At 35.3% G+C, this 11,780-nt stretch overlaps 1 protein-coding gene across 1 annotated transcript; it reads right to left on the bottom strand.

Annotated features, from left to right (window-relative positions):
- Positions 1 to 1,479: 1,479 nt before the first annotated feature.
- Positions 1,480 to 2,781, bottom strand: LOC139870811 (uncharacterized). The gene is made up of 2 exons (XM_071858581.1): positions 2,529 to 2,781; positions 1,480 to 2,165 (listed from the first exon to the last, which is right to left on the bottom strand). Exons 1-2 carry the CDS (start codon positions 2,779 to 2,781, stop codon positions 1,480 to 1,482), a joined length of 939 nt encoding a protein of 312 aa, XP_071714682.1.
- Positions 2,782 to 11,780: the final 8,999 nt, after the last annotated feature.

Here is an 11,780-nt window from a genome sequence, read left to right as displayed (position 1 = left end):
GTGCTATAAGAATAAAATATTTCATTTTTTATATCTTAAAGAAATTTTTACATTTATGATTGCATCTCATATTCAAAATAGTTGATCAGGCTATTCGAATATGCAATACTGCGCATAAAATTTCTTTAGACTCATTGCATTGTATGTTCTCTGTATTCCTTCGCCAGAGTGCGCTGCAAGGGTATAGGATCCATTCTTATGTGCTTTAATGATCTTGTACAGTCCTTTCCATCATGGCCCCAACTTTCCCTACTTTGCTTATCTGCTTGCCTCAATATCTCTCAACACTAAATTTCCTTCTTTAAATTGCACATGTTTAACTCTTTTATCGTAATATTTGGTCATGCGTTATTTAGCATCTGCTTCACAGATAGTGGCCATAATACGCCTTTCTTCCAGTAGGTTCAAATTTTCACTCAAAACAGATGAGTTGCTTTCAACATCAAATGTTAAAACTATGTGTGTTGGTACACGAATTTCTGTTGGTATTACTGCTTCAGTACCATACACCAAGCTAACAGTGTTTCACCCGTGCTCCATTTCGGCATTGTACGGTGAGCCCACAAAACATATGGTACTTCATCAACCCATTTTTTCTGACTCAAACTCAATCTAGCCTTTATGCAGGCCACAATCTCCTTATTTGTCACCTCAACCTGGTCATTCGCATGTGGATGTGAAACATAGTGAATGTTTGTTTAATGCTTAACTCTTCACACCAACTCTTGAATAGGTTCTCAGCGAACTGTTTGCCATTATCATTTACAATCTCATTTGGTAAACCATACCTGCACACGATGTCATTCCATACAAATTTTTTCATGTTTTCCCCCGTTATCAGTGTTAAAACTTTTGCCTCTACCCACTTGGTGAAAAATTCAATTGCAACCACCAAAAATCATGCATTTTCAACACTTCTTAGAAATGGTCTCACTATATTAATTGCCTATTTTTAAAATGGCCATGCAGATGATACTGATATCAAATCATATTTTGATAAACGCTGAACTTTTCCATGTCACTGGCATGCATCACATGCTTTGATTATTTCTGCAGTATCCTATAAATTGTTTGCCAGTAATATCCATGTCTCATAATCCGTGCTACGATGGTCCAATAACCAGAGTGTTGTGCACATAAACCTTCATGCATTTCTTTCACCACATATATTGCTTGTTGTGGTGTTAAACATCTCAAATATGGACCATTGTACGACTTCATATAAAGCACACTATTATCCAATACATACAATGGAGCACTTAACTTTATCCGTCTTACTTTTGTGGTATCCTCTAGCAGTGTTCCGTCTTGCAGATACTTAATATAGGAGGTCATCCAGCATTGCCCCCTTCTTCTAATTGTTGCCACCACTACCTTTTCATCAATTGATTTGTCTTTCAAGACTTCTAGCAAGACATTTTGTGTAAATGATCGAATGTTAATGTTTCTAATTTGATCAACACATCTGCTTTTTTATTCTTATTTCATTATATTTGCACAACTTCCAAACTTTTCAAAATTCTTTGAAACCTTTTCAACCAGCTGTAAATATCTTTTCATTGATATGTCTTTTTCCTCAAATACTCCATTAACTTGTTGTGCTACAATCTGGAAATCCACATAAGCACGTAAATGTTTTATTCCCATATTTACTGCTATACGGAGGCCGGAAAGCAATGCTTCATACTCCACTTCATTGTTAGGTGCATAAAAACAAAATTTGAGAGAATTCGTATGTTTCTCTCCTTCTAGATTGGTAAGTACCAACTCTGCACCTACTCCTTCATCACTTGATGCCCCCATCAGTATGCAATTCCCATATTTGATTACAGGGTTATGAGAATAATCAACTTTTTTAGTTGTTTCTAACAGAAAATCTGCTAAAATTTGCCCTTTAACTGCATGCCTTGGAGAAAAAAATATTTCGTATTCTCCCAACTCCGCTGCCCATTTTGCTAAAAGCCCTGATGATTCTGGGTGTTTCAAAATTTGCTTAATTGGTTGGTCTGTTAGAACTAGGATTGAATATCCTTGAAAATATATTCTCAACCGTGTAGCTGTGTGCACTAGAGCGTATACTAGCTTCTCAATAGGTGGATAATTGGCTTCACTTTGTTGTAACAATTTACTGGAAAAATATATTGGCATTTGAGTTCCATTCCATTCTGCGATTAAGACAGAACTAATAGCTTATGTTGACACTGCCATGTAGAGGATTAATGTCTCCCCTGCAATTGGTGCAGTCAAAGTTGATAGGTCTTTCAGGAGTTTTTTAACATCTTGGAAGGCTGCTTCGGCCTTCAAAGTCCACACAAAATCTTTCTTGTTCAAACAATTTTTTAACACCCTCGTAAATGGTAATGAACGTTCTACTGCTCTAGAAAAAAATCTTGTTGATGCTGCAAGCCTCCCATTTAAACTTTGCACCTCTTTCTTTGTTTTTGGTGAAGTCATATCTTCAATTGCTTAAATCTTCTTTGGATTTGCTTTTATTCCTCTTTATGTAACTACATGACACAAAAATTTACCTTCCTCAACACCAAAAGCACACTTTTTGGGATTTAACTTCATGTTAATCTTTCGTAATGACTCAAAAGTTTCAAGAATATCCCTGATCATTCTTTCTTCAGTGTTTCTTTTGATAACAATATCATCCACATAGGCTTCCACATTCCTGCTGATTTGTTCTCTAAATTCCATGTCAATAACACATTGATAAGGTGCTCCAGCATTCTTTAATCCAAAAGGCATTTTCACATAACAGAAAATTCCATCCGTCATGTGCCATATGTTGGTACTATTTTTCGTCTAGCGGCTAAAAGGTACTAGTACAATACTAGAATTGCCTAGCGTGGAGATATTTGTTGCTGACTGATGTTTGCCCTCAGGATAAGATCCCTGTAGACTCGGAACATGGATGAGATGTCCGTGGGGTGGCCTTATCAGTCTTTGGACCAAGCTGAGAATGATCCGTCTAGTGTTCTGTTGCTAAGCGGAGAAGTTCTAGAGTGAAAAAGTACTGTGTGAGAGAGAAAGTGTACTCTCTGCCACAAGTGACTGAACTGTGAAAGGTGGTGACCTAGGGGGTCTATTTATAAGCGTAGAATGTCCAAAATTCTCGGGAACACGTGTCAGATGATGATTAATTTGATTATGTGAACTATCCGCCACCGACTTTAGCTTGGGCTGACGTGGCTGTGTGTCACTAACGCGCCTAATCAAGGGCTTAAGCATAGAAGCTGCCTACAGGGCTTACGCATGACACTGGATGGCCTGGCTGAGCGCTGAACGTCTATTAACAAAAGCCCTTATAATTGCTGTCTTTTATGCATTTTAAGCCTTTCTTTTGCATAAAAATGACGCTCTTATGTGTGCATCCCTTAGGATACACCATTCGCCAACAACAAGCATTTAGATGAAGCAGGTCCAAGTACCATTACTATTGTGGAAAAGAGTAATGCTTTTACTACTCTTGATGGGCTTGATGAGTATAATTTGTTTCATGAGCACAAAAAGTGATGGCACTAAAATGCATCTCCATGATGAGAGTGATGTAGAAGGTGAAGTGAATGCTACTGCTGAATTTATGTTGGGTAAAAATCTGAGGGGGCAAGCACTCCCGGTCAAAAGAGTACTCATGATTAGTGTATCATCATGGAATATTAGGGGTTTGAACCGCGTCTCCAAACAAAATGAGGTGATTGACGTGGTGAATGGTAATAAGTTATGTGTTTGCGCTATTCTTAAATCACATGTTGATATTGATAAGCTTAATGGTATTTTTAATATGGTTTTTAACCACTGTTTATGGACATCTAATAACTCTATGTGTCAAAGTGGTACACGGATCATCTTAGGGTGGAATCTGTATGTGGTAAGTCTTATGGTTGTTTTGATAAGTGATCAAATTGTGCATTGTATGGTAAAGGAGGTGAGTGGCGATGTACAATTTTATGTTTCATTTGTGTATGTGCATAATGTAACACCCTGATTTATTTTAATTCCTAGCGGACGTAAAGATAATTACCAAAATAGCCCTGATTAATGTTTACAAAGGTAGAGTTTATAAAATAACATTGTTAGCATACATTACAAAGCTACCCAAAGACGGTGTTACATAAAAACAGTACAAAACTCTGGTCATAGCCAGTTTTAAAACAAAGTAAGAAAACATCAGAGTTAAGCTCTCAGTTAAACATGTCTTCTAACCCAACAACAACACCCGTCTGACCAGCAGTACCTGAACCTACAATGGGTGAAAATGTGGGGGAGTAGCAAACTGCTAAGTGAATGGATAGTATCTAACAGACCAAGCATAACCAAACTGAACATGCAAAGGTCACAATTGTGCTAACATCCTGAACTAGCATACAACATCTACAAATGAAAATATGAGGATCGGCGGCTTTTACGAGCAGACGACTTAGCTGATCAGGCTAAAGACTACTGATAGTCCGCTTTACTAAATCCACTGCATAACCGTCTAGAAACAACACATGTGTCCTTTTATGCTGTACTGAACAGACAGTAACACCATGACCTGACCAGGCTACCACGATCGACCTCACATAAACCTTACATTGCTGCCTCGGTAGGTTCCCAACATTGCTGCCTCGATTGGTGTCTAAACATATAGTGTGCACATAAGATCACAGAAAATCAGTCATGCAATCGTCCTAAATAGCATGGAAATATCTAACTACACATGGAAATTACACTGAACATTGCTATAATAAATAAACATGTTAATAAAAGTATGAACAAGTAGAGTGTAAGCTACTTAATACTCTATTCGGAGATAGACCCACTCAGCGAATACCAGCAACTAGCTCAGATTATCTATCACTGAACTGCTTCCTTATTTTTATCACCTGGACAAAAGGCAACTTAAGTTAGTATAGTGTTCTAATCAAAATTAGACACACGCACAGCATAATGACTAGGCATCAACACTTAGTAAAATTTCAACTACCAAAGACCCTTGGTCGACTGTCAGAGACAATCCGTCGACTATCATTACATACTCGGTCGAGTGTCTAGTCAGCCGGTCGATCGTCACCTGCAGACACACTTGGTCGATGGTCTACACACTCGGTTGATGGTCTAGATAAAAGACACTCGGCCGACCATGTTCATCTGCAGATGAAGATGAACACAGCTACAGGTTTCACACAAAATTCACCAATTCTTGCTCTAGAGCTTGTTTCTGACCCCAAAACTTACCAAATCAAGTACACTAAACATTTAGAAACATAAACCCACAAGGTTTTGACACAAACAATACCTAAATCTTACCATTTTGACCCAAATTATACTTTTAACAAACCTAACACAAAATCTTCATTTTCTCAAAGATTAAAGCTTGAAACACTTTGATTCTTACCTCATAGGACTCAATAAATTGTAAGGAACAAGAAGATATAGATGATTCGAGCTCAAGAACAAGTATTAAAAATCTAGGGTGATGTGACTACTTACGATACTGCCGAAATGGACAGTTTTATTCGTGCGGTGTCGTTAGGCCGCAGGATGTCAGATTCAGTTGATCAGGGTAGCACACAGTGGTTTTGTTTATTTATATTATGTGGGGCCTAAATTTACTTTTACAGTGGTTTTGTTTATTTATATTATGCAGGGACCGTTTGCCAAGCCAAGCCGTTTGCAGGGGCCTTTTGATCAGGGCGTGTGGCAGGCTATTTGTGAGCCAGGCAGGCCGTTAGGTAGGACATTTGGCAGGCCATTTGGCTACCTGGTCAGCTGAAATTCACTGGATCGTAACTTGATTTCTTGTCTTTCACCGTTTTCGCTCTAGAATCTTCGTTTTAGCTCCGTTTTACTTGATTCTTTTTGCATCGCCTTCATAATTACTTAATCTAGAAAACCAACCGAAAAAGTGATAATTTTTTCGACAAAGTTTGAATCTTTATTGTTCTTGGGCATAATTTTGAGGTAAAAATGTGACTTTTTGGCCGATATCAAATACCCCACACTTAGCTTTGCTTGTCCTCGAGCAAAAAGCGAAAATATAAGGTTCTTTCTAATAGATTCTCCCTTGCCCACCCGTGGATCCTTTTATTATGCCTTCATCAGAAGTCGTCACATCTTTCAAAAGTATTAGAAAAAGTTTCGAGCTTCGATGATTTGGACGCTAGATTTCAATTGCGTCCATAGTGAAAAAGGCGTACTTTCTGTGACGGCCCGGAAATTCTCGATCAAATTTAAACTTAAATCTTATATGATTTCGACAAGATAAGCAAAGTCTGTAATGTTGAGTCTCAAAATTTTAACTATTTCATGAAATCATTTAACCTCAAACTGTGCCCGATGATTTGAAATATAATTTGAAGTATATAAATAATAATTTGAAATATAATTTGAAGTATTATATGTTGTTGTTATTAAAAATTAATAAAATAAAAATAGGATATTATAATAATTATTATTTAAAATATATCTCTATATATAAATAAAGTATATTAAAAATAAATATTAAATGATTGTAATACTTGTTTGATGTTTCGATTGATATTATGTAAGTTAAATTTAAACTTATGTAATTTTAAAATAAACGGTGATTCGAAAATGAGTTTTATAAATTTTAGGCTTATTAATAATATAGTTAGATGTTGTTTGTCAAATTTTAACACTTTTTATATTTTGCTTGGGGGTTGGGAGTGAATAATTAATGTAATTTTTATTTAATAGTTAATGATCGAATTTTATATCATAATGACTAAAATAAATAAATATAGTTAATCTAAAAATTTGGGATTTTTCCGAAGACTTTTATTTGCCACTGAGTGAACAACGGGACATGATATAGCCATCCGTGATAAACTGTCAGCATAAGATGATAAAATGGAGGCTGCTTCTTTTCATTTTCCCACGTTTTATGATTATTGTATATTATAATTTATATTATATTATTATTATAAATTATTATATCAAAGTTTAGTTTACTTATATATATATACATGATGCATATGCTTATGCGAGAACCACACCACCACATCCGAACAATGATCACCGCCACCACATCACCGGCAAGTCTAGCTTCACCATCCACAACCACCACCGTGACCATCTTCCACCACCTTAAACTACCTAAGACGACCTGCTGTACTACTACTAAGTTTTTATGTTTCTATTACTTTCGAACAAGGCCCAAAACCCGCTGTTGTAACTGCTTTTGTTTCCTATTTCATTCGATGAAACTAAAACACTACCACCACCTCCATTGAACCACCTCTTCACCAATCACCCTAATCGCCAGGTCATTGCCATTGAAACCCACAAAACCGCCACCAAATTGAACACACTTTGCTACTAATTTTCTGTTTTATATACACCGCAAGAATCACTACTATCCTCCATAAACCCGTCACCTAACCATCGTGAGTCATAACCACCATCGATTAAACGGACATCATAACCAACCACCTTCTTCGCCATTTGAACCTCAACCTCCCACTCTTCTCTCTCTCTTTCTTGGAAACAACTAAGTTTAAACACCAACCGAATACCATCATCATTGTCTATGTTATTGCTTTACAAGAGCAAGGAACCTGCTGCTACTCCTTTCGTGAAACCTACTCTCATCACCACACCATTATCGACTTTTTAACACTACCAATGAAAACCATCTAAACAGCCAACCCAAATTATTCTGTGCTGCTGCTATGTCTCCACTAATCGCCACCTTCTGTTTCATGATCACTACTTTCTCTTGTGAGAGCAATTGATGTGTCTGTTTATGTTTCAACTGAAATCAACAAAAACTACTCATGTTTGTGTATATTTCCTTTCAACGAAAACCTGCAATTGCCACTTTAATGTTTCTGTTTCGATAACTATCACACACCACTTAACCCATTGTTTCAATCACCACCACCGTCCCTTTTATTTTTGTTTTGCAGCATCACCAAGACCACCCTCATAACCATATTAACAACCGTAAACCACTAACCACCATCCTAAAACACCAACACAAACACACATAAAATAATTAGTCATTACTATTATTATTCAATTTTAATCCCCACCTCATCGAAACCGTCCATATATATTTTTCTCTTTCTGTGATTCGATAAACTGCAACTATTCTTGTCGTTGTGAAAAGATGATAAACGAATGATGAGGGTAATGATCAATGATGAATCGATACAATACTTTTGCTTAGTTTAAAGTTAATAGAATGTACAACTGGTGTTTCTTACTTTCCTATTTATTAATGCCTCGCTATTACAGCCGCTGCAAAAATAATTCGTATCACTTTTGGGCCGTATTAATTGTATTCGGCTTGTTAACAGTTTGGTTGATAGGCTGCTATTTTGGGCCGTGTTTCTGGGCCGTAAAACCGTCTAAGATTGCTGTGGTGAACGAAAATGAGATGATGATTTTGTTAAATAAATTTTTGATAGTATTACAGTTATATGTGGTAAATTGTAACCGTGAATATGATGATAATAAGCGAGTAATGATGGTGGAGGTGTACGGTTATAATGGTGATGGCAAACGAATTCGATGATGAATAGGATAGGAATAGATGATGATGATATAAGAATGATGAATGACTATGAGGTTAGATGAAGATTAAGATTATGATTATAGGTTATGATGATCTGAGATAATAATGAATGATGATTACGATGATGATGTAATAAGAAAGAGAGAAACCGAAAAATGGATTGTATATAGATATTAGGTTGCTATAATTTCAGAAAAATAATAATGGTCTAATGGTTAAGTGTGTTGCGAGTTAGCGTGAGGTCGCGAGTTCGAGCTCGGGTATTTTTTTTTAGAAACACATAGCGTAATGGTTAAGGATGTATTCGGGTTAGCGGGACCTCGCGGGTTCAAACCCGGACTTGGGCATTTTTATGACTACTTCTTTGAGGTAGTTTACTTATTACTCATTATTATTATTATTATTATTATTATTATTATTATTATTATTATTATTATTATTATTATTATTATTATTATTATTATTATTATTATTATTATTATTATTATTATTATTATTATTATTATTATTATTATTATTATTATTATTATTATTGCAAATATATATTTTATCTAAAAATACATTACAATTAGAATACATAATACTATATGTTATTATTAAAATGATATTAATTAAACTATATATAAATGATATTAATTGATATACATATATATATATATATATACATATATATATATATATATATATATATATATATATATATATATATATATATATATATATATATATATATATATTTTATCAAATAAACCTTAAAATAAGTACTCATTATTAATGAAGGATAAATATTATAATTACAAATAAATTATTAAACTACCTTAAATTTATATTAATAAAAGAATCAATGAAGCATATAAATCATATCACTCATAATATAAAAATTATTCGATTACCAGTATATGTGTTAATATATGTATAAATGATATAGGTTCGTGAATCCGAGGCCAACCCTGCATTGTTCAGTATCGTCGTATGCATATTTTTACTACAAAATATCGTATCGTGAGTTTCATTACTCCCTTTTTAAATTTTTTTTCAATATATATATTTTTGGGACTGAGAATACATGCGCTGTTTTATAACTGTTTTACGAAATAGACACAAGTACTTAAAAACATTCTACGATTGAGTTACGAGTACACCGGATATCACCCCTTTATAGTCTGGTAATCTAAGAATTAGGAAACCGAGCTCCTAATTGACGTGAATCCTAAAGTTAGATCTATGGGCACTCACAAGCCCCAGTCATAGAATTTGAACTGCTTTAGTACTTCAAAATAGGTATACAACCGCCAGCTTTAAAAGATATGATCTGTTTGTGAGGTGTACACAACCATCATATTTAAAAGAGTGGCATGTTTGTATGCTTTTGCATGACCGTGAGGAATGCCGGTATGCGGGGGATATTCTTTATGCATCTTGTTAAGGTCGATTACCAGGTGTTTATATATCGTATGAATGATTTTCCAGCAGTGAGCAGACGTGCACATATTATTTTCGAAATATGAGTATCTTGTGGTCTATTAAATGAATGGAAATGATTGTTTTTGATAAACTAATGAACTCACCATCCTTTTGGTTGACACTTGAAAGCATGTTTATTCTCATGTACGAAAGAAATCTTCCGCTGTGCATTTACTCATTTTAGAGACATTACTTGGAGTCATTCATGACATATTTCAAAAGATGTTGCATTCGAGTCGTTGAGTTCATCAAGATTATTATTAAGTCAATTATAGTTGGATATATTATGAAATGGTATGCATGCCATCAACTTTCGATGTAAAGAAAGTTTGTCTTTTAAAAACGAATGCAATGTTTGTAAAATGTATCATATAGAGGTCAAGTACCTTACGATGTAACCAAATGTAATGTATTCGTCCTGATGGATTAGGACGGGTCGTTAGAGTTGGTATCAGAGCGGTGGTCTTAGCGAACCAGGTCTTGCATTAGTGTGTCTAACTGATAGTTGTTTAGATGCATTAGTGGGTCTGGACTTCGACCATGTCTGCATGTCAAAAGTTTTGCTTATCATTTCGTGTCAAAAATTATTTGCTTATAATCCTTAAAGTATAGACATGTCTTACTGCCTCTATTGCATAGACAGTGTATAGATAAATTCATATCTTAGCATATCTGTTATTGTTACCTTTGCCTGACAGCTTCCGTAGATTCCTCCGTAACTTATGGGATTTTAGTATTATATATGCATATGTAAATTATGTATTGCAGGGTACTAATCTACATCCTATAATCTATTTCTTATCGGAAATCCTTCATCTGATAGTACGAGATGAATCCCTCAACCAGTTCGAGTCCCTCAGATTCCGATAGCTATTCCAATATGGATTTCCACTCGAGCTCCGAAAGCAGTGTAACTGGAATGGATCAACCAATCAGTCATCACAAATTCTGGATGAATTGGGGATGGGTTTGTAGCCTACTTAATCATTGGAGACAAGAAGAAGGTGATCCCTACCATCCACCATATTGCCCACTTGGCAATGAACCTGAAGCACTTACCGGCGAACCTGTTCGTAATACCATTTTCTCTCTCATTTCCAGAGTATCCCGTCATGATTATATACTATCTCATATTCTAGATCTTATTCATCCACTTGTCCGAACCGACAATCATCTCGGTGTAATAGAAGAAGTCAACGAGCTTCGCGCTCGGGTAGTGACTTTGGAGAATATGGTGCAAAGATTACAAGCACCAGCGGCAACACCGGCAGCAACAGTACCACCATCACCACCACCAACAGCAACATCCATATGCCACACCTCGACATCACAATCTGTACCTTAAGCATCAACATCCTACTTACCATAGATACCAAGGAGTACTAATAAGAATCAACGACGAAGTATTGATTCATAACTTCATTGGAGAACTATTAGGCGGCGATTATGTAATCTCTAAAGTCTTAGAGATTATTTATTTTAGCTCAAACCAAAAAGCAAATAAGATTAATATCATATTAACTCATAAATCCATGATTACATCTGAAGAAAATATACATGTATATATGTTTTCATAAGGATTGTAATTAAAAATTCTTTTGTACAAACTGTTAATGGTGAAAATATTTTATCGGGTAGGTAATACCCGAGGAATATTTAGATTTCACATTAATAAGTTACACTGTACATTCTTCGAATCTGATTCAACAGTCATTTACTATCCTACTTACATCCACCGATATACGTATTCATTCACCACAGAATAACCATTTTCATTCAATTTCATATT

Source organism: Rutidosis leptorrhynchoides, chromosome 10 (genome assembly GCF_046630445.1).
Source record: "Rutidosis leptorrhynchoides isolate AG116_Rl617_1_P2 chromosome 10, CSIRO_AGI_Rlap_v1, whole genome shotgun sequence".
Lineage (NCBI taxonomy): Eukaryota > Viridiplantae > Streptophyta > Magnoliopsida > Asterales > Asteraceae > Rutidosis > Rutidosis leptorrhynchoides.
The sequence above is the reverse complement of the archived record's forward strand: the minus strand, read 5'-3'. Positions and strand labels throughout refer to the sequence as shown.

Excerpts from the sequence above, each read along its gene's own strand:
- LOC139870811 (XM_071858581.1), bottom strand. The coding sequence starts at position 2,781 with ATGACGGATGGAATTTTCTGTTATGTGAAAATGCCTTTTGGATTAAAG. Across the intron at positions 2,166-2,528 it reads TGCTTTTGGTGTTGAGGAAG|AATGGAATGGAACTCAAATG; the intron begins GTAAATTTTTGT and ends TCTTAATCGCAG.